Genomic DNA, 24,787 nt, shown 5'->3' with positions numbered 1-24,787 from the left:
CACTTATGACACAGGCTCAGATAACAGCTTTTAGTTGACATTGAATGAGAGAGACTCTAGGCATTCAGGACTGGTAGCCTACACTGCATAAACTTCTAACATCAAACTTTATCTACCATTTTTAACTCTAGCCCATCTTAAGGCATCTTTGCCAGAAATGTTTTGAAATAAACATAATTTTTATATTGTGGCGAGCAGGACGAGGCCGAGGACCGTGAGAGAACGGCACGAGGCCGGTGGCGTGATTACTGATGAGCGACCTGCAGGAGCAATAAAGGCAGAGAATCTGCTTGCATGCAATAAAAAATACTATTTACACACAGTTTGTGGACCACCACTCTGTAACTCCAAGTTTTGTAATCTCTGTAATAATCTCTGTAATTGTCTGTAATAAATTATTGGTGTTGTGTTTTTAGCGGTTGTTTTATGAGATGACAACCACTACAGGAGGGAGGGGGGTAATTTGTCTCCTACACTGCTAAATGATAGATCAATAATCTTATTTTACTGTAATTTAAGAGAAAACAATACAAATCTGTGCACTTGATTGGCCCATAGAAATATGAATGCTGCCCTCTACCGGTCACATAAAGTTTCACACGTTTCCTTTAGGCTGCACACTGCAGAGCCAATGAGTGGAGCTTGAAGTTCAGCTCCCCCTCGATTGACGTATTGACCACCACTTGGAGGAACTTGGAAAAAAGCTTAGAAATTATTATATTTTGCTAAAATATAAAGAAACAGCCTCAATACAATAAATAACTTTAAATTGCACGGTCTTGTATACAACATTTGTCAGGGTTCCTCCATCAGTGTCTTCAGGACAGTTCACATCTGTAAGCGATTTCATTTCACACACTGACGCTGGTGGGAGGATTCAACACAAACTGGGGACTCAACGGGACTCTACAAGCGCACTTTACACCACACAAACCCAGGACACTGTTGCGTTGTCTTTAAGATGATTTTAGTTAAATTCGTGTGCGCGATCATAACCAGGTCCTTATTCATTCTGGTCTCTCTCATCGGCGTCTGGAGAGTGAAAACGGTGAAAAATGACAACATGTACTGGTTACTGACTGTCCTTTACCTTCCTCTGTTCGTGGAGATGTTCTTTACTTTAAAACGAAGGAAAGGGAAAGACTACAAATGGTGAGTGACACAACACATTATAGGCTACACGATTTACAGTGCTGATGCCACTGATCTTTACGACAGCTGTTGATTCACACTTTTGGTGCAAATTACTTCTATTCAATATATTTAGAGCTGAATATATGTTACATTTGACTTTTTTTGTAGACAATTGCTGTTCTAAGGTTTCAGTAATATTTTAAATTCAATTTTCCTAAAAAGTTATCGACATTCCTCACTCCCTCCCTCCCCCTCACCAACATCCTGCTAGACCTATTGTTACTGCTGACAGAGTAAAAGGATGTGTGTGAAAGACACTAATGCGCTAGTATAATCTGAGTGGTCTCCAGCAGTGACCTCAAAGGGTTAGTTCACCCCAAAAAAATAATTTTGTCATTAATTACTCACCCTCATGTCGTTCCAAATCTATAAGACTTTCTTTCATCTTCGGAACGCAAATGAAGATATTTTTAATACAAATCTGAGTGATTCCTGTTCCTCCATTGACAGCTAAGCAACTACCACTTTGACAGTTCAAAAAGTCCATAAAGAGTTTGTAAAACTAAACCAAATGAATTGAGTGGTTTAGTCTGAATTTTCCGAAGATACACGATCACTTTATATGATGAACATATTTAATTTAGGCAATAATAATTTATTCATATAAAAAAAATGTATCGGTGAACATAATCAGAAGCTCAACCAAACATGATTGACACGTAAGAAAAAACCTCTTGCAGAAGCTCAAAGGTTTGAGCTTCCATTTACCATAACTGATGAATGAGTTGATGAATGTTTATGTGAATAAAAGCCTAAATTCAATCTGTTCATCATATAAAGCAACTGTGTCTCTTCAGAAAAGTTTGACTACACCACTCAATTCATATGGATTAATTTCACAAACTCTTTATTAACTTTTTGAAGCGTCAAACTTATAATTGCGTAGACTGTCAGTGGAGAGACAGAAATCTCTCAGATTTCATCAAAAAGATCTTAATTTGTGTTCTGAAGATGAGCGAAAGTCTTACGAGTTTGGAACGATACGAGGGTAAGTAATTAATGACAGAATTTTCATTTTGTGGAGAACTATCTATTTAACCATGGTCCGCTTGAAAGAAAAAATTGCAATTGATAACATCATCCCAGTTAATGTTCAGCGTCCAGTTAAGTGTAGGCCTTATATGGTATGTTCTGTAAAAATTATGCAACCATCTTCTGTCATCTTTCAGGTTTTCTCCAGCCATTCTATTGTTCCTCATCAGCATTATTCCATCCATATGGATTCTAGAGTTACATCATCAGGCAAACAAAGCCAGTGACCCTCAGGTATTGTTCTATAGGCTATACCCATTCTTTCAGTGGAATTTTGACTGTTTTCCTCTTAAAGGGACAGTTCACCCAAAACATTTTTTTTCTATTCACTTTCATTTTATCGATCCAAACATTTGTGACTTTCTTTATGTGCAAAATATATATATATTTTTTTTTTAGTAAACCCTAAACATGTGCAATAACCAGCACACTATTTTATTCACATTCTTATTCTGATTCATTTTTGAGTGAGGACAACAACTTTGACCCAAAAAGGAAAATTGTGTCATCATTTACTCACCCTCATGTCGTCGTTCCAAACCTGTATGACTTACTTTCTTCAGCTAAACACAAAAAAAGATATTTTGAAGAATGTTGATAAGTTTCGGTTCCCATTTACTTCCACTTCCATATTTTGGAAGTCAATGGGAACCAAAAACTGTTTGGTTTTCAACATTCTTCAAAAGATCTTTTTTTAATTTTTAGGTAGACTATCTCTATGCATATGTGAAGTCATGTGAAGCCTAATCATGCTGATATATAAGATGATATTCTGAGTGTCTCATTTTTTTGTACATTTGGAGTGCTGTCAATACAGAGAACAACGACAAAAATCGGTGTTGCCTACACCGTGTTATCCTCTTTTTAAAATTTGCACCCTGTTGACTTCAATGGGGCAAGTTTTAAACCTGCTTTTAGCCTCTTAACATTCTTGATGTGTCATTACAAGTGCACAGGTCGTGAGTGATTCCTTCGGAGTGAACGCGGGTCAATCTGACTGCAGTAGATGTGAAAGATATGAATAAAAATGATGTTTATTCAGCCAGCGATGTTTATTCAGTAATCGATTGTCGAGTTCACACGCATTGGTTTAGTACCTATGCGCGTGAACTCGACAATCGATTACTATGGACTTCGACCGAAAACAGGATGTAAATACAGGTATGTGCGCTGGCTGAATAAACATCATTTTTATTCATATCTTTCACATCTAGTGCAGTCAGATTCACTCGTGTTCACTCTGAAGGAATCACTCACATGACCTGTGTACTTGTAATGACACATCAAGGATGTTAAGAGGCTAAAAGCAGGTTTAAAACTTGCCCCATTGAAGTCAACAGGGTGCAAATTTTAAAAAGAGGATAACACGGTGTAGGCAACACCGATTTTTGTCGTTGTTCTCTGTATTGACAGCACTCCAAATGTACAAAAAAATGAGCTCAATGTTAAAATTGACCGGAGTTCTCCTTTAAACTCTTCTCTGTAATTTTTGTGTCTTGCAGTGTAGGAAACTGGACTCTTGGGAGAATGTCAAGAGCATATTGCCTTCAAATGTTACTATGGGTAATGAAACACTAAAGGTAATCTTTTATCACTGAAGTTTTTAATTTACAGTTTATTGTATTACTGTAATATGTATAAATAACATGTGGTTCCAGTTTGTGATGTAATCCATTTCTTGTGGCCCACAACACAGACAGTTTTCCTCAGAATTGTCTTGCCTTGGCTTTCACTTCCTCTGTCTTTCTCTAGAAATAAAATATAATGTTACTTCAGATTTAAATAGATAATAATAAATTCAGATTTAAATCTCAACATTCCTATGATGAGATATTATTATTTTTGGACCTTATTAGCCACTCTCTGCCGGTCCAGAGACCAGGAAAACTTGATCAAAACTTGATACAAAATACAAATTATCCATTTAGCTGATGCTTATATCTAAAGTAACTTGCATTCTGAATGTAAGTGCAGAAGTGCTGAATCATCTTCTTTACTAATATGATTCATACCCTTGTGAATTTCAATTCATGTTTCTTGGTATGAAGATACCATTCCTCTTTATGTTCAGTGGTGTGATGTGTTTCGCAATTTATACATGTCTGTGTCTGTATTATTGTCAGCAAGGGTTGCAATAAAATGGAAAATAAAGGCAGGATCAATACGCAAGCAGTTTTCTTTAATAAACTCAGCGAATAGATAAGATAATTAACGTTGCGAATAGAACAGCCACAAATTTTAGACGAGATCAGGGGGCTGTTCCATAAAACAAGATTAGAGTATAAGCCAGGCTTATTTCGGTTAGTCAGACTTATTGTCGGAGGATTCTGTTTCATAAAGCAAACTTAAAATAGTTCAAACTCAGTTACCCTGGCAACTTATGCTGCGAAACTAGCCTGGTCCAGGGCAGGCTAACTGTCAGGCTAAGCCTCAGTTGTTACACAGATCCTCTAACACTGACCAATAGGAACACAATGATATTACCACTGACACTCTCTCATACCATTATTGGACTTTATTAACCACTATTAGTCCAAAAATAAATACACAGTATACCGAAAATCAACTTAAATAAGGCTACAATTATAAATTAGACACTATATATATATATATAGATAGATAGATAGATAGATAGATAGATAGATATAGATATATAGATAGATAAATACAATATATATACTACAGGTTTTCTTTTTTTACTGGCTGAATGTTTTGTGCCCAAGATTTAATTAGATTGTTTTAAAGATTTATGAATACATTTCTCTCTGGTTTTGTTTGTCAGCTGTAGTACATGTTTATGATTAGAAGAACATTAGAACACAATCTGAAAAAAGCTTTGTAAAGCAGAAGTTAAAATCACAAAATTAAAAATAAATAATTACAAAAGCACAGTATAAATTTTAACTGGTAAGATGAATCTGAGCTTAGTAATTGACAGTATATTAGCCTACATTTGATTTACCCCATTACAATAGTCCCTTTACAGTTATTGCTATCATAAAAATACACTTGTAGGTTTAAGATTCTAAATAAGGCACATCTAATGTCCAAATAACAAATATGTTAGCATATATATATATATATTATGTACTTTATTGTGGCTTTCAATTCAACACATTTGACACAATTATGCAAATGGACAGTTCCTTTAAAGACATCATATTTTCCCCCAATAAATATTCATTTATTATTTATTTTTCCCTCTACTTTTTTTTTCTTTTGTGATAATACCCACCAACACATAACCTAAAAAACACATGATTAGAACAATAACCAAAAAGTACATAGTTAGACACTTTACATATGATTTAAGGGGGAAAAGACAAAAAACAATAAATAAATATTAATAAAAATGTATAAAAAAATAAATAAAAATAACTAGAAATAAAAGGGAGGGAGGGTTATATAAAAATGTAGGCTAATATATATTCCTTTATTTTATGGAACATTCTTTGATTTTAGAGTTGCACATATCTTTTCAAAATGTATACATTTGCTCTTAATTTCATGTTATCCTCTCCATAATGTACTTTAGAAACTAAATCTACTTATTTAAAAAAGGGGATTCTTGCTTTCTCCAAAAAAATATTGCATTAAAAGCTGTAATTCTCAGCATTCTAAATAAGTATACATCATCTTTATTAAGTAGCATAGGTCCTATACCCAAAACTATATTTTTTTTACATGTATCTTTATATATTTAGTTTCTTAAAATAAACTTCCCTGAATTAGGCTACTTCTGTTCACTGAAGTACTTCTGTTCGCTAGAAGTTCACTGCAACTTATCCAACATCCTAAAGATAAATTATTATAATTAGAAGATATTTCTAGTGTTATAAAATATCGCATATTAATTTTCCAAGCAAAATGTATATTTGTCAGAATTATTGCGCTCATTTGGCGCGCATGCGCGCAGCAGCGCTCGTTCAATATGAAGATTAGCAGCAAAATGGATACATTTGCATGACTTTCTAACATTTACAGATGGAGAATATAACTGTAAATGTAAGTTTTGCACTGAGGGAAAAAAAAAACATATCACAAACGCATAAAACAGCACAAAATATACGCTGTTTGATGGTGGATCGATTTGATCCACGATCGACCTCTAGGGCTGCTTCAGAAACGCGTGCACACGCAATTATCTAGACTAGATAAACCTGGATCAAATTAGTGAGATTGCGTGGTTACCTTTTATGGAACCACTTTAGCCCCAACTCATTTGTTAGGCTCATTCAAGTCCGGTTTTGGAGTTTAATCCCCGCTTTTCTAAGCGTCTTTTATGGAACAACCCTCTGGAAACAGTGAAACCCAACTTAAACACAGACCAAACGTGACAACAATATTGTGTTATGTCTTTCAGCACCTGGAGCGCATGCTCACATCTGTCTGTCCGAATGACTGGATTCTTGGTCTTCATCAAGTTCTCCTTATTCTTCTCATCCTTGGAAAGTGGCTCCTCCCACTAGGGGGCGGAGTAACGCGTGACGAGCTGTCTCAGCTTTTGCTCATCTTTGTTGGCACGGCGGCAGACATTCTGGAATTCACCAGCGAAACACTCTCTGATGTCAAGTGGGTACTTCCTGTTCTTAGTCAATAGACAAACGCATGACCAGTTCACATACTATTTTTGATGTGCACTTCCATTCAAATGATATCAAACCATTCAAAAATTATTTATTTTTTAAAAGAAATGAATACTTTCATTTATGCATTGAATCGATCAAAAATGACAGTAAAGACATTTATAATGTTACAAATATTTCTATTTCAAACAAGAATCCTGGAAAAAAAAAGAATATTACACACTTTTTTCAACTGTGATAATAAGAAATGGGTTTTTTTAGAACCAAATCAGCATATTAGAATGATTTCTAAAGGATCATGTGACACAGAAGATTGGAGTAATGATGCTGAAAATTCAGCTTTGCCATAACAAGAATACATTACATTTTAAAGTATATTAAAAAGTTATTAAAATTGATGTTGGGTGCATTGTGTGCTCAATGCTGTATTTCTGGATTTGAGTGATGATTATTTGTCCAGTCCATCCTCAGGTGCCATTTGTGCCTGAAAAGATCAGCAAATTTTTGTTTCGTTTGAAACGGCTATCGCTGAACATTCAGTAAATCATATTTCTCATAAATCACTCATCACAATTGGCATACAACTGAAAAAATAATAAAAACCAAACCATTTCTCTTTCAAACTTGTGCACTGGTTGCCAATAGCCGCTTGCATCAAATGCAAGGCACTGATGTTTGCCTACACAACCACTGGCTCTGCACCCCAATAACTAAACTCATTACTTCAGACTTATGTGCCCTCCAGAAGCTTGTGTTCTGCAAGTGAACGGCGTCTTGTGGTGCCATCCCAAAGAGGCACGAAATCACTTTCAATAACCCTTACCATGACTGTTCCTTGATCTAACTCAACCCGAGCTGCTGAGTCTGTAGCCGTTTTCAAGATGATTCTTTTTCATTAACACTTTACTAATTAATTCTAACCTATTCTTTTTTTTAAAACTGTTTATTTTCACATTTTCTTCTTCTTCTTACCATAAACAGGAAAAAAAAAAAAAAACAGCAAATAATAGCAAATAAATAGTTATTTAGTTAGTTAGCAGTGTCAATTTTGTACTTCATGTATACACAGGTATCACACATATATACACATATACATACATTCTCTACGCAGGTTTTATACAGACCGCAGACCATATTTAAATACTTATTTGGGGGGGGGGGGGGAGCGGGATATGCAATATTTCAATCCATATTGCATATTTCAATCCAATATGGATTGAAAACTAGAAGTGTACATTTATTGGATCCCCCCCCCCCTTCCTAAATTCTAACCTATTCTATTCTATAGAGAGAAAAAACCTTGCTACATGCACTGTGCTAGACTAACTGTGACTTGTCACAGCACTTACATAATGTTGCTTCTATTGTTCTCCTCATTTGTAAGCCACTTTGGACAAAAACATCTACTAAATGATTCAATGTAAATGTAATCTGTGTTTTGTGCAATGAAATGTCAGCCTTGTTAAGTTCAAAATTAAGGTTAATGTAACTGGCATTTGCTTGCAAATATTACATTACACCACATTATTCAATATTTTTGTACAGTATATTTATGAGAGACAAAGAGAAATTTAGCAAGTTCTCAGAAAATCCCTAAAGCCGTTAAGGAAAAAACAGACAAAGAGTTATTGTTATATTTAAAAAAAAATATTATTAAATGTATTTATATTTAATCCACAAAGGAAACGAGGTGGGAGAGAGACGGGGGATGGGATCGGGAAAGGTCCACGAGCCGGGACTCGAACTCAAGCTGCCCGAGCGCAAAGGCGCTACATGTCGGCGCACTGACCACGAGGCCATTGGCGCCCACAATCCACAAAACTTTTAAGATGAATTGTGTGTCAGCTGCTTTTCTGATAAAAACAAACATTTTATAAAAGTATTATTTTTTCATTTTTCTTTTGCATTGCACACTAACTACACTCTCTGCTGCAAAAAACGCTGACAAATATAATGTGACTACGTTGAGGATCTCTATCAGTAGTCATGTGAACACAATTGGCCCGTTTCCTGAGAATAGGTCGTCGGATATTTAGAGTTGATTGTTTGGTAGAAAACAGAGATAAGTATTGGTGTTATGTTATGCCAGTCATAATTTCCTACTGATATTTATGATGAGAGATGGACTCACATATAAATGCTAATTTGTGCAAATCTGCATAACACATTCTTCACTTTGTGTTATAGGGAGAACAACCATCAGCTGGTGTATATAATCTTGGCAGTGTGGACGTGGAGTATGTTGCAGTTTCCTTTGCACCTGGCAGGTTTGTGATAACGTGTTTAACTGTGTTAACATGTGCTTCTTTAACACCCCACCATCAAACGTCACAGATACTGCTTTGAAAAACAGAAAATGACCTACAAAATGGTTCAGGATCCCTCAAATGACTCAAATGATGATCCCTGCTGTCCTGTGGAATCTTTCATCCTGCTCCATCAAAAGTATTTTTCTTACCCCTGGATCTCACACAAACTAGAGGTTTGGGATGCAACTCAAAGTAGCGCTTCAGTCATTTGTAGAGCATGTGTTTTTGTTTAGTTATGCTCCATGCCTGTTTCCCTTTGAGGAATGAGAGTTTTGGCAGCTACAGTACATGTATCTATTACCAAACCCCACAGAAAGAAGAAAGGGGTGGATTTTCTTGGATCTTTTGAGACATTTTCCATAAGTGCAACAGACTTTTCACTTCTAGAAACTTGCATTGCTCTCTGCTCTGTAAAAATGATGTCATTTAAATCAAATATATTTTGTTTTGTTTTCTATAAACAACCAGAAAGGCACATAACTTTCTTTTCCAAACACATAATGTATTAAAATCATTATATGCCAAAACTGAAGAGACCGCCTATTCAACTCTAGTAAAATCCAGCAACTTCAACTTTATTGAAAATAAACCTTTTATTGAACTGGTGACAACATGAACTGTATACAAAACATGATTTCCTGCTACAACACCGAGCAATTAGCTATTAAAACTTGGCGAGTAGACCAAGGTTTCTCTGCTACACAAGCAACTGAATTAACACAGCATTTGTTTGTCACTACTGTTAAAAAGTTTGGGGTCAGTAAAAAAAAAAAAACATGAATGAAAATTTGATTTTTTTATTTGATAAAAAATACAGTTCAAACATAATATTCTGAAATATTATTACAATTTAAAATGTTCCTTTTTCATATATTTTAAAATGTAATTTATTCCTGTGATCTACTCCAGTCTTCAGTGTCACATGATCCTTCAGAAATCATTCTAATATGCTGATTTGATGCTCAAGAAACATATCTTATCAATGTTGAAAACAGTGGTGTTGCTTAATATTTTCGTGGAAACTTTTTCAGGATTCTCTGATGAATACTAAGTTCAAAACCACAGCTTTTGTTTCTCTCTCTCATGTATGTTACAGTTGTGACATCTCGACCGCAGAACTCAGATGAGCCCACGGGTGGAGGAGGCTGTTGCAACTCGCTCTTGTCAAGATACAGTACAGATATTTGGAACATCACTGAGAGTTTGTTTATCCAGGACGGGCCCTTTCTCGTGGTGCGTCTTATTGTGATGATATACTTTGATGTGTTCCACCAGATGTTGGTCTTCTTTGCTATCAAGAACTTCCTAGTGGTCGTCCTCAACCTCTACAGGCTCATTGTCATCTGTCAAGACTATAAACCAACACCATCATCTTCCTCTCCCTCAGTCTGAAAGAAAAAAAAGAAGTTAAAATGAACAACATTTAACTTTTTTAATATTCTTTAATATTACCAATGTATTCTATTAACTGTGCCTGGTGGTTTGCTTATATCAGGTGTTTTTAAACTAGGGTCCCAGTGTTATTTTAGTAGGCTATCATTGACAATTTGATTGTATAATTTATTTTGTTTTGCTAATAGCTGTTAGCCTATTTCATACTTCATAAGATTCTAAAGCAATATAAGTTAGCCTTACAAACATTTAATTCATAAAACATAAAATAATTTACTTCTAAAAATTGTTTTAGTCTATGACATCCACGCTCGTTTTTTTGTTTTGTTTTTTTGTTTGTTGGAGGCGTAACTTGCAGAGGCGTGGTTTGTAGAACTTGGGGACGCAGACAAACCCTTCTCTTTTGTGGCTGTTCGAACGCATTTCGACCACATGAACGTTTACATTATGCACTATGCAGACCGTCTACCTCTTAAAGTGGACGAGCTCAAAACGTTTTAGACCCTGTTTACAACTGTATTTAGCGTCGTCCACTATTCCGAACCATCAAAACGCAAGGCCCCGTTTACACCTGGAGGAACTTTTGCGCGGAACAACTGATGACGCCACGGTTTAATCTTTGGTCGACCAATCAGCGGAAAGGGGCTTTTATTCCCCTGCCCACTAATAGAGAGCGAATATTCAGGCTGTTTATTAATTTTCTTCCGAAAACGAATCAAGCTTAAGGAATGATACATTGACCCAAATGAGATACTACTTTTATAGTTTGTATTAATATTTTGAATTAGTTTTTATTTTTGTTTTCCATTTTCATTTCACAGTTTTAATATTTTTTTGTGTTTGTCATTTTCGTTAGTTATTGTCTATATCGTTTTTATTCATTTTATTTCAGTTTTAGCTATTTTAGTACAACAAATTAAAATAAGTTTACATTTTTTATGTGCTATTTCAGTTAACATTTATTTGAAGTAACAAAAATGTTTTTTTTTTGTTTTTTTAAAAATGGTTTTTAGTTAACTACAATAACCTTGGTGCTATGGGGCCCGTGACATTTTTTAGAGAAATACAATGTAAAACAGTACAGTAACATAATAAAAACGAAATGTCTTCCAAATAACAATTTACACATATTTGTAATAATAGTTTTTCAGTTTAAATTTATACATGAAAATAAATAGATTTCTTTTTAGGATGGGGGCCCTCGCAACAAGACAAATATATTTAGGTCCATGGCATCTAAAAAGTTTGAAACCCCCTGGCTACTGCTTGACAACAGTTTGGTATATTTTGAATATGTTTGAATGTGTTGTACAACCAAACTTGGACCAATAGATTTTCCCTCTTTGGTTCATAATTTTAAAATAGTACTTGTATTGAGCTTTCTTAGCATTTGACAATGTTTATATACCAGTCAGTGTTGTGAAATAAGATTATTCGACTCAAAAACATTAAGATAACTCTTTTTTATGTTTGTGTGTGTTATGAATAGAAAGAGGCAGATGCACATTTATCTGTTGCATCCATGCGTGTTAAAAGGGGTCTGCTCATGCATGATTATCTTCCCTGTGTGCATTCAGATATGACTCTGATACCAGACTCTTTGAGTCACTCTGATCTGAGATCAGGCAGAGAGTATTGGCCTTTTAGTGGAGAGAGTCTGTAGTTGCTTTAAAACAGTTCCTAGATCAGCCTTTCAAAGTAACCTACAATTTAACCAGATAGTTACACAGCAGCAACCAGCATGCATCTAGTAATATCTGCATGTGAACCTATCCGAATATTACCTATTAGAATAAATATTTTGGTAGCACTTTATTTTACAGTCCTGTTCCCCATGTACATACTATGCACTTATAGTAATTGCAATAACTAGGTACTAACCCTGAACCTACCCATAAACCTAACCTTAACCCATGTTAACTTGTATTACCCAGTACTTTTTTAGGTAAGTACACTGTACTGTAAGTGCACATGCTGTAAAATAAAGTGCAACCAATATTTTTGTCTAGTTTGGGTCCAGCTGGATTCTCCATGTTTATGTGTGTGAGAAGATTTATGCTGGACTTCTGACCTTTGGGTTTTCATGCTATTTTAACATTGTGGGGGGAAATGAGACATACCATCATGACTTTCTCACACAGACTCTCTGAGTTTCCTGCTTGATACACTGGGTTGGGTGGTTGTTTGGTTGTTCCTGTCCCCATCATCAGGCTGTGAAACATACACACATCCCCAAAGCAGGAAAACACACATTACTTAATTAAACACGTTTTCTATTTTTATCCGGTAGGGGAAACAGGAACTAGCCACACAAGAATAAAACAGGATACCAGCAAAGAAAGTTTGATTTAAATCAACTGTGGCAGTTTGACCTACTATACCTGTATATATTTGAGTTATTTATTTTAGAAATCCATGTTACACTGAGACCTGCACTGTGAGCTTTGATTCACAGAAGATCAAAGTTGGTAAAATATTAACCCATGGATGCATTTACTTAACAACAACCCCTATTTATCTCAGCAATACAGGGTATATACATGTTAAAGGGAATGTAAGATGTTTTTACATTTTTTATTATAATAAACTGGACGATAAAGATAACTAAATAAAATCAGATTTCATTATATGTTGTAGCCTTTTGATGATTTTCAGTGTTCTGAACCAGTTTAAAACAATGTCTTTAGATAAACAATAATTCAAACTAATAAAAAAGAGGAAAATATATCTACTAATAAATCAATGATTATTAAATAAATCAAAATGTTCTTATAAAGAATTCCATGCAGTGATCACCTCTGACTGATGATGAAATGAAATTATTTAAATGTTTAATTAAAATGGACCAAAAAAAAAAAAAACTCACACACAAGTACCCTGCATTAATAAAACTTGCATTTTCGTTCAAAAAGTGTCTGTGTGATAATTTGAGGAATAAATGCACATGGGTTTTGTTGTTGTAAACTGAAAAGGTTGTACAGTACAATGTGGACTACTGTCTGCTCTCAACCTTATGAATATTCATGAGTGTGAGTCTTTTCTCAATAGCACCCTTTGTGAATCATTGCATTGCAGAGCTCTTAGTAAAGTCTAAAATGCCAATGTGACTGAATTAAATTACTATAAATATGCTGATAAATACATCAGTTTCAGAGACTAGTATATCTGATAGGCTTTATTATTTAATATGGTACAATTAGGAGCTGAAGAAGAAATTGGTTAGAAACTGCTTTTTATTTGGAATATTTCTGTGTCCAAAGTTATTTAAAAAGGGGATAGGTTGATGAACAGTCATTTAGAGCTTGCTGTGCAACGACATTTGGAGTGATATCTTTGGAGCGAGTGTAAAGATTTCTCTTACACTCAATCCACTGTTTAAACAAAGAAACAGAAAAAACATCATTAATATGACATGAAAACGTGATGTGATCTGTAGTGAAGCTGCTGGTATTCAACTGTTTACAGATTAGGAATGGAGAATCAAAAGATATCATGAGGGAATATTACCAAATGCTTTTCTCTCCATATTTTTCTGGCCAACACTATGGGAAATTTACTGGAAAACCCAGAAAGCAAAAGAATAGTATGCTTTCATGCTGAAAGAAAAATGAATGGGTCGAGTGTTTGTTCTTCAGTGGTCTTTTTCACTGCACTGCAGAACACTGGTTCCTTACTGATGATCAAACACTGAGCTCATTACGTTAGGTCAAGACGTTCTTCAAAGACCTGACTCGCAAAAATAAGAGCAGATTTTATAGCCAATTTCATTTATGGGTGAAAAAAAACTTGTTTGGATTTTTTCCCACACCCACAGTAATTTTGCAGACACACACACTCTCTGCTCATGTATGGACAGTGGGAAAAAAAACTAATACTTTTTTCACAAAACATTTCACTTACTGGTTATTCATGATCCGATAGCTATAAAAGTACAGTGTGGCGTAAGTAATGTCAACAGATAAAATGTACAAACGCAATTAGAGGTGCAGCGAATAAAAAAAGCTCATGGTTTGGATCTTAAGGTTTTTGAATCACGGATCGGATAGATTTTGGGATCAGCCACAAAAAAAAAAAGTTACAAATAAAGTAAGGTCTAAAGTAAAGTAAATTCTGTGTATTAAGGCACAGAAATGTAATAATTAAGTGTTAAATAACTGTCTAAATTAAATCTAGATTATTCTTTGTTAAAGCGGTTTTGTTGTTTGATTAACATTAATGGCACAGACAGTAGCAGGTATTTATAGGCTTCTGTCACTTTAAGACCTAATGCACGGATCCAATATAATGATACACATCCGATTTCTTTCTTCACCATTTACGTTCACTTAAAGGAGAACTCCGGTCAATTTTAACATTGAGCTCATTTTTTTGTACATTTGGAGTGCTGTCAGTACAGAGAACAACGACAGAAATCGGTGTTGCCTACACCGTGTTATCCTCTTTTTAAAATTTGCACCCTGTTGACTTCAATGGGGCATGTCGAGTTCACGCGCATAATCATAGGTACTAAACCAATGCGCGTGAACTCGACAATCGATTACTATGGACTTTGACCGAAAACAGGATGTAAATACAGGTATGTGCGCAGGCTGAATAAACATAATTTTTATTCATATCTTTCACATCTACTGCAGTCAGATTGACCCGGGTTCACTCCGAAGGAATCACTCACATGACCTGTGCACTTGTAATGACACATCAAGGATGTTAAGAGGCTAAAAGCAGGTTTAAAACTTGCCCCATTGAAGTCAACAGGGTGCAAATTTTAAAAAGAGGATAACACGGTGTAGGCAACACCGATTTTTGTCGTTGTTCTCTGTATTGACAGCACTCCAAATTTACAAAAAAATGAGCTCAATGTTAAAATTGACCGGAGTTCTCCTTTAAGAAATAACCAAATGTGTTTACGAAGTACTTGCTGAGACAGGTATTTTGAGATCATTTTGTGTGTGTGTCCACTGAAGCACAAGCAGACACGAAAGAGAACACAATTCCGTGTTTGCACGCTGTCTGAGACATGGCTCTGTGTGCGCACACAGAAAACGGCGCGCCAATATCGAAATTGAGATCTCTTTCGCCTCTTCTTGCTCTTGAATCATTTAAAATCACTTGAATGTTTAAATCGGCAGGACTTAAAGGAATAGTTCACTTCAAAATGTAAATTCTATCATTTTCTCACCCTCAAGTTGTTTCAAACCTGTATGAATTACTTTCTTCTGCTGAACACAAAGGAAGATAAAAAATTACTATGGAAGTCAATGGGGTACTTCATCAACTGTCCAGTTACTGACATTCTTCAAAATATCTTCTTTTGTGTTCAGCAGAAGAAAGTAATTCACACAGGTTTGAAACAATTTGTGGGTGAGAAAATGATGACAGAATTTTAATTTAGAAGTGAACTAATCCTTGAAACCAGGTACGCACTGTGTGATTTATAATAGTCCTTTACGATTGTTCCTTGTCAGACTGTATGAACATGATCCTCAATATGATCCATGTCACACTGTAGGATCTCAGTTGTCATTAATGTCAGACTGTAAGACGCGTTAAAAACAGAAGCATATAAGAAAACTCATCCGGAGTTTTACATCAATGACACGTTCGGTCAATTTCGGTGACAGCAGGGGCCGGTTTCACAAAGATAGACTTTGACTATGGCTTAGATATAGTAGATAGTCAGACTTCAGACAGACATCAAAATCAGACCGTTGCACAAAGCACTTAAGACTCTGACTATCTTAAGTAGGACTACACTGCAATGCATTCTGGGTAAAATGACACTTTTTAAAACAAAAAAACATGGCGGATCCAGTAAGCGCATTCAACCGTTCAGTGCAGTTTACCCCAGTGGAAAATATGTGTTTGTTGGAAGAGTATAACAGTTACAAGGACATTGTACTTGGGAAATTTAGCAGAGAATGTAGTAACAAGAAGAAATGTTTAAATTATGAGCCATTTTCCCTTTTCTATTGGCTGTTTGTAATGTAACTGATTGTTACTGCTGGTTGCCAAGGTAACATAGTCTTAGACCTAAGTTAGCCTGGGGGTAAGGTGTCTAATTTTTTTGGTCTAAATTAAGTCAGTCTTTATTTTTGTGAAACAGTCTAACTTGCATTAGACTAGTCTAACTCTATAGACCGGTCTAAAATAGCTTTGTGAAACCGGCCCCAGGACTGAAATGGTGGCAACAAAGAAATCTCTAACGTTAATTTTGGTCATAACTCGTCTTGAAAACCGAAGACAATTTGACAGTCGTTGTAGAAGTCACATTGCAGGACTATAAGTCACATTGCAGGACTATGAGTCAAATCTTCTGATACTGGCAGAATTTCGTCAAAGGTAAAATTTGATTGCAACAGTCATTAATCGGCTGTCGGTGAACATGTCTAATGATCAAAAAGTTCAGATTTTAGCCTAGGATCAGAGGAATCTTTTAGGATTTGCGAAATTTGTCTGTACAGTGTGAAACCGGCTTTAGAAACCAAATGGTAAACTTTCACATCATGATGGCTAAACTTTACAACTAATTCGCAAATTACATGCGTGCCAGACCGTGTGGCCTGATCTCTAAGTGCTATGAGTTATCAAATGTATTAGTGTACTTGAAAACAGAAGACATCAGTCAGTCCATGGTGGGATCCTACAAGTGCTCTTTATTGAGAACAACTTAGTTTATTCTTGTAATATGTCATTATAGGTCCACAAAAAATTATGTTTTATTTACAAACGGGTGTTTTATGAAACATATAAAACAGGATAGGAAAAAGACATACAAAAACAGACAAACAAAAGTAGAAAACCCACCCAATAAACAAACCTAAGGTTAATTATTGCATGTCAAAAGACTCAGATTGCATTACTGCAGGTTGGAGGAGTAAATCTGGACTCCCAGAAGTCTAGAGTCAGTTTCATTATGACCCATAAGCTCACATTGCTTTAGTATTGATGTGTACGTGTGCAAACAGGGGTATAAGATCTGAGGTGTGTCTATATCTTGAGGTTACTGGCTGGAAGACTGCTCTTATCCAAATCGTCAAAATACGGGTGTGTCATTGCTTGCCGTGCTGAAATCCTCTTCGGTGGGTCATAAATTAGCATTTTCTAAACAAAAGAGACGGTGAAAATAAATATGTGAGGAGAGAAAGGGAGATAAATCCAAACAGATAAATAGGACACCAGTATGTCAGGACGCTCTCTTACCATGAGCAGATCGATGCCATTCTTGTCTAGATTTTTCACTGTGTTGGCCAGATTCCCGGTTTTCCATTTTGGGAAGGTATTCTTATAATCTGGTAGAGACTCAACATCCGGCCAGACCTCATTGTTAGGGGTTCCCAGAGTCCTGGACACAAATGAACCAAGGGAGGAGAAAACTACATAAAAGTAGCCAGTAGCATCTTCACAGTATTGAAGCTGCACCCCATCTCAGGACAACTAATATTAATATAGTCTTTTGTTTCAGCAAGTGAGAAAGTAAAGACATTTATAATGTTAAAAGAGATTTATATTTCAAATAAATCCTGGTCTTTTGAAATTTATATTCAAAGAATCCTGAAAAAAATGATGAAACAAGTTAAATTCAATCATTTAAGTTAATTTACACAATTTACACAAAGAAAAAATCATTTAGTGACAATTATATGACACGCAGACTGGTGCATAGATATATACACACTAGAATAGATGCCGCCTTGCCTACGGCATTCGTTCCAATGAACTGCCGTAGCCAAGGCGACATCTAGTGTATCTATGCACCAGTCTGCGTACACGTCACACACCAGGATGCGCGCGCGCCCTCAGATCACTTGGACGTGGCTGTGTACAAGAGTTAAAAAACGATATAAATACTGTTCGTTTTCTCACACAAACCGCTCGTTTCGTGTCTTAGGCCATCAATGTGTACTTACGATGGGGAATTGTTTTAATTTAGACTCTGTGCATGCTCTTTGAGACAGTGACCATAGACCTGCATTATAGGACTGACAGACAAGAACGGTTTGACCTAAAAATATCAAAATTGAAACTACAGCGGAAAAAAAAGACACCTACATCTTGGATTCCCTTGAGGTAAGCTAAAACATACCAAAATTTAATTTCAAAGTGAACTATCCCTTTAAACACTGTATCATGGGTGGGATACTGACCATACGATTTTAAACAGAAAGTGTAGGTGCAACTATAGGTATCATCATAAATGCCCTGCTGATAACTACACAGATATTCATTATAAATTCAACTTTTAGGATGTAAAAACATTAATGTCACTGTCACAGAAGTCTGTAAAGACCAGGGGTGTCCAGTCCTGCTCCCGGAGGGCCACTATCCTGCAAAGTTCACCTCCATCCCAATCAAACACACCTGAACCAGCTTAACAAGGTCTTACTAGATATTTCCAAGCAGGTGTGTTATGCAAGTTGGAACTAAACTCTGCAGGACAGTGGCCCTCCATGACAAGAGTTTTGAACACTTCTGGTATAGGCCTACCGGAAGATCCTGAAAAGCTGGTCTATTTCTGAGTCTCCATGGAAGAGTGGTTTCTTGGTGGCAAGTTCGGCAAAGATGGTACCAATACTCCAGACGTCTACAGGTGTGGAATAACGTGAGGCCCCCAGCAAGACTTCAGGAGCTCGGTACCACAGAGTGACCACCTGTGCAAACACACAGTGAGTAGACGTGCGTCAGGCTAATTGATTACATCACGCTTTGAGCAGGGAGAAATTGCTGTCACTGAGATGAGATGCGTGTATGTACCTCGTGTGTGTACACTCTGACCGGGACTCCAAAGGCACGTGCGAGCCCGAAGTCTGCAAGCTTGATCACACCTTTATTATCAATCAGCAGGTTTTGGGGCTTCAGGTCACGATGCAGAACTCTGCGACAGTGGCAGAACAGAATCCCCTCCAGGATCTGATACAGGTAACTCTACAAAAGAGGACACAGTTAGTTACTTCCAGGTACAGACTCTAACCGCACAAGTAGCTACTGTACAAGCCAGAAATAAATCAATATAAAACCTGAGGAAAAGTAGTAGAATTTATTCATTCAAATGTGAAATAATAATCTGTATAGTGTTGAACATTATCATTTCAAAGTTTGATCTGATTCATCATTTATTTGATCAAAAATACAGTAAAAACAGTAATATTATGAAATATTACTACAATTTAAAATAATTTTTCTATTTGAATATATCATTTATTCTTGCTATGGCAAAGCTGAATTTTCAGCAGCCATTACTGCAGTCTCAAGTGTCACATGATCCTTCAGAAATCATTCTACGCTGATTTAGGGTTCAAGAAACATTTCTTATCAATATTGAAGACTTGTGCTGCTTACTATTTTTGTGTAAAGGCCCTTGCACACCGAGTCCGAAATTCGCATCCGAAACTTTCGCACGTTAAAAAATAACTACGACCTCACGTTATGTCAATCACACTTGCACACTGCCTCCGAAACTTTCATCCGTCATAAAAAATTCGGATCAGGTTTGATTTTCTGTGTTTTTCGCATCCATAGCAAGCATTTTAAATGGTGTTTTGACAATTCAGAGCCACTGAATCACGAATACGAAAAAACGCATGCGAAAATTTCGGACTTTAAGCCGTGACGCAGTTTATTTTCAAGATAGTAGTGTATTATGGCAAGCAGCCCCATTCTAAAGCAATACAAATGTTACTATATCATTACTTATGACTGGGCTAGGTTTTCATGTACAGTGGGGTCCAAACGTCCATGTTAAAAAAAAGCTAGGAAGTAAATGACAGAAATATTTAAGATTCTGCACCATTCATTCATTAAATAAGTAACCTAAGCAAAAGAGAGACACTGATCATGTGAACTCATCTTATACACTATATAATGCACCTTGACCAGCATGGGCTCCATGAACTGGCCAGATGGGATGGAGTCCAAATACTTCTTCAGATCCATGGAAAGAAACTCAAACACCAAATATAACTTTGACTCCTGCATCAGCACATCCAGCAGGCTGTGAAAAAGGGAACACAGAAAAAAAATACAGAGGTGTATTGTGATTTACATAGTTAACAAATGTAAAGTATTTGTACGATAAATGTTTCAGTATACGCTACTAAAAATGAATAAAGACCTTAAAAGGGGTCATATGATGCGTTTTCATGTTTTCCTTTTTTTTAGTGTGTTATGTAGCTGTTTGTGCATGTATAAGATCTGCTAATTTACAAAGCTCAAAGTCTCCCACAAATAACTTTATTATTTCTAAAGACGGCAGATCCAGACCTAGCTAAAACGCCTCGTTTGAAATCTCACTCTACTCAATTCACTGTGGAAATATTTGCATAATTCCGGCCAAATGCATATGCAAAGAAAGAAGGCGTGGCTTCAGTTGTCAGAGTTGTCACTGCCATGTTGTGGAGACTGTATTTCAATTCGAAAACAAAAGCACTTTATTTGGCCTTCCGAAAGTGGATACAATTAGGAATCAGTGGTTAAGAAGTGGTTAAGGAATCACTGTACAACAAAACTGTTCCATGTGTGCAACCCATTTTATGGAAGACAGTTTCCTGAACCTGTGAGAGTACAAGGTCAGCTGTGCACAAAAGCTTTTTCTAAAAAAAAAAAAAAGGGGCGATTCCAACTTTGCTAGTAGGGTTGTAACGGTATACCGGTATGGCGATTTATCACGATATTGGCATGTACGATTATCATATCGTAAACATTTGCTAATCCACGGTTTTGGAAAAAAAATTAAACCAGATCTCACCTGCGCATATGCAACTTCTTTTCACTTGACTGCTTAGACTCCACCCATACATGTGCAGCAGAGAAAATGTCTGAGACAGAGGCTGCGAATTCTAATCTCTATCCCCCGCCGAAATCAAAGTTAAAATCTGCAGTGTGGGAATACTTTGGTTATCTGAAAAACGAACGCGGGATTTTCCTTGAAGATGGATATCCAGTTGTGTCCAGAAATATGGTCGAAGAGTGGCTGCAAAAGGAGGAAATATGTCGAACATGTTCTCCCATATTTGCGAACACCATCCCTCCCTGCAGATAAATTTATAAATGGTAAATTGACCATTTATAACTTAAGGCCATATTTCCGTGTTGCTGAGGAAATTTACAATATACAATGTCACGTAAAATGCTCGATTTTATAGATAGATGAATAAATCTAAAATATAGCTGCGCAATTAATCAAATCGCTATATGAGTGTGTCTATTAATATACAGCGGAAAAAACTGCTATACTGTAAAACTATATTCTGCTTGTTCTGCGTGTCTGTGTGAATGAGCAGCGCCATTTCGCCTAGTACATACTCAAGTATGGGTGACGCTCATGGTGTTTAAAGCGTCTGCCGTCTCACTCACTATATGAGGACGTGAACACATGAACATATTCAGAGCTGCTCTGCTTTTATTTAAAAGAATCATCATCAAATACACTCTGACTAAAACTCATAGGTGTTTAGTACAACCTGTCAAAATAAAAGTTTGATTTAGCTTAAAGAAATATGTTACTATTGTACAATATAATAGCTATAACTAACTTAAAGTTATAACAACAAAAAATAATAATAAAGTTTATTTAAACATTAAGAAATATAGTGTTTTATCTGTTTTAATTTAGTAAACAGTGTTGTGCAGAGTATGCACACAAATAAAAGTTGTTACATTTCATCTGATTGCATTTTCAATAATATATTTGTATTAAATCATAGAATCCAGACAAATTATATCAGACAAGTTAACCAGAATTTCTGAGGAAATAAAATACATTTCATAAGACTCTACTATCTTATAATTATCTTAAATAATAATTAATAAATTAAGAATAAAAATAAGTTAAGGTTTTATGAATTCAATTGATTAGACATGTTTGTTCAAATGGGAATTTATTTTTTCTTTCTTTCTTATTTTTTCAAAAGGTCGACTCATACAAAAAAGTTTTTTTTTTTTTCATTAAAAAAGTTTGATTTAATAAACCATATGTTCAACCAAAAAAAACCCTATCTGTTTTCATTCATTTAAGAGCCATTGTAGCAGATGATTCAAATAATAATAATGATTGTTTAATACCGTATATCATGAAACCGTGATATTTTCTGAGACGATTATCATACTGTGAAAATCTCATACCGTTACAACCCTATTTGCTAGGGCAATGTGGTGCTTCAGAATCAAAACCTGCATATGTTTTATTATTTGTTAAACTATTTGCCATTGACTGTTCAAATGCAGAGTTTTGTGCAGTATAGAGTAACGCATAGTGTTTGTCATTCTTGCGATCAAAAATGCAGAGATGGATTTACCCACTATTCTCTGCATATAACTTGTGGTGAAAAGATGACAAACATAGATGCACTGTGTTCTGTTTCACACTGGTCACTCAAGCAGAGTTACAACTTACCACTGTGAAACATTCTGCTGAAGTCGTGCTTGCAAAGTTGGTTCAGAACGATCGGCTTGGGCTCGAACTGATATGGTAAAGCTGACGACTTTATTAACTGTCTTTATAATTGCTTTGGAAGCTGAAGCTCGCGATTATGGTAAGGGCGTTACATTTCTGACACACACTTGAGGTGTTCGGGCAATCACAACGCACTGGGTCAAGCTGGCCAATCAGAGCACACTGCACTTTTCAGAACGAGGGAAGACTAGAAAGACTGGGTCTAGGGACTAGATCAGCTACAAAAATGTACAGTATGTGAAAAATAATGTATTTTTTAAACATTAAAGCATGTTAGCATTCTATTACACCCAATACACAAAATAATGATCTCTGAAAATAGCATCAGATGACCCCTTTTAAGAAGCAAAATAAAATCATTACTCTCTCATTTTTTGAGAGAGAGAGAGAGAGAGAGAGAGAGAGAGAGAGAGAGAGAGAGAGAGAGAGAGAGAGAGAGAGAGAGAAAAGTGAGAAGACTTTGGCAAGTTCCATATGCAGTTACATGCACGCCGCCGGCAATTTCTATGCTGTAAATCTGACTGAATCCAGATTCTTTATGCTAAACTTTGAGGTTTTGATTCTGTTTTGTGTAGATAAAGATGGTATGAAATCTCTCCGTCTCATACCGTACAACGTTTGGGTGCTGAAGCTCCTTGAGGAGGGAGATTTCTCTGACAGCAGTGCTGGGCACACCCTCCTCCTCACTCTCCAGACGGATCTTCTTCATAGCCACCACCTGTCCAGTGGTTTTATTCCTGCCCTTATATACCACACCATATGTGCCTAAAGAACATACATGGATTCCTATTAGACATCTACAGAAAAAAAATACCAGGAACTCTCATGCAATCTCATAGTCTGCCTTGAAACAAACTGACTGCACACTGAGAGAGGCCAGAGAACAATATAAAATGGTCGTATACAACTGAAATACTTAAGAAAATCACAAAGAAAGATTCAACTTACCTTCACCAATTTTCTCTATCTTCAGATAGTCATCCATTTTGCTCAACAGTCTTTTTTAAGGAAAAACAAAGGGTTGAAAAAAAGTAACTTTACAGCATAACATTTGCAATTACTCAACACTGATGCCAAAAGGAACTCACCTTAAAAAGCTAGTGGCAGACACATTTTTATTTATTTATTTCAATACACTGTTTAATACAGAATGCTATATATCTAATGTTTGTATACATTTACTTATATAACACATGAGATATAAAAGGCTGAATGAACACTTTCTGAACATTCATTACAACTTTTAGCCTTGACATCATGGATATATTCATATTTTTCTGCTTATGAAAACACGAAGTCCCATTTTTAAATCCATGTTTTGCAAATGAAAATGTGGCCACGTTAAAACAAAATGCAACGGAAACAAGAGTTAAAACCAATGAAAGGCGACAAGACCGTGATCTGCTTTTATTTATGAACAATATTTGTGAATCACATGAAGTAAAATATTATTTACAAGTATAAACTGCATGTTGAGGTTAAAGACTAAATCGTTTTTTGCCCAGTGGGGCCTCATCAACTTTAAAACGTTCAACAATCAGAATCAAGATTGATAACAGGCAATAATCATCTTCATATATTTAAAAACTCACCTGTTCTGTAACTATATAACTATATCTAATATGGATGAATATCCAAACCCTCGAATTTTCTTCAGATATCTTGCTGATTAAAGTTTTTGAGAAAAGAAAGAGCGTGCGGATGTTGTCTCTCGCTGCTGAACTGCGAGTTCCTAGATTCAAACTGGCCGCTTTGACGTAATTCAAAGCAGCCAATCGGAGTTGTCGGTGGACTTCAAACTAACCAATCAGATGGTAGGGCGGTTA

General features: G+C 35.9%; 2 protein-coding genes across 3 annotated transcripts; one reads left to right on the top strand and one right to left on the bottom strand.

Annotated features, from left to right (window-relative positions):
- The first annotated feature begins 596 nt into the window (after positions 1-596).
- Positions 597-13,374, top strand: tmem26a (transmembrane protein 26a). 2 transcript variants are annotated; one of them, XM_079854045.1, is made up of 6 exons: positions 597-1,152; positions 2,364-2,460; positions 3,729-3,806; positions 6,590-6,798; positions 9,000-9,079; positions 10,218-13,374. In XM_079854045.1, exons 1-6 carry the CDS (start codon positions 962-964, stop codon positions 10,511-10,513), a joined length of 951 nt encoding a protein of 316 aa, XP_079710171.1. In that variant the 5' UTR covers positions 597-961; the 3' UTR covers positions 10,514-13,374. The 2 variants fall into 2 exon arrangements, with proteins under 2 accessions (XP_079710171.1, XP_079710170.1); XM_079854044.1 differs by having other exon boundaries at positions 727-1,152; positions 6,599-6,798.
- A 3,767-nt stretch (positions 13,375-17,141) lies between these two features.
- cdk1 (cyclin dependent kinase 1) lies at positions 17,142-24,713 on the bottom strand. The gene is made up of 8 exons (XM_079854050.1): positions 24,554-24,713; positions 23,910-23,959; positions 23,570-23,726; positions 20,378-20,501; positions 19,265-19,435; positions 18,998-19,161; positions 17,714-17,855; positions 17,142-17,614 (listed from the first exon to the last, which is right to left on the bottom strand). Exons 2-8 carry the CDS (start codon positions 23,944-23,946, stop codon positions 17,501-17,503), a joined length of 909 nt encoding a protein of 302 aa, XP_079710176.1. The 5' UTR covers positions 23,947-23,959; positions 24,554-24,713; the 3' UTR covers positions 17,142-17,500.
- Between the last annotated feature and the right edge of the window lie 74 nt (positions 24,714-24,787).

This window comes from Squalius cephalus (assembly GCF_949319135.1).
Source record: "Squalius cephalus genome assembly, chromosome: 20".
NCBI classification, from domain to species: domain Eukaryota; kingdom Metazoa; phylum Chordata; class Actinopteri; order Cypriniformes; family Leuciscidae; genus Squalius; species Squalius cephalus.
Note: the sequence above shows the minus strand (reverse complement) of the source record. Positions and strands in the feature narration are given on the sequence as shown.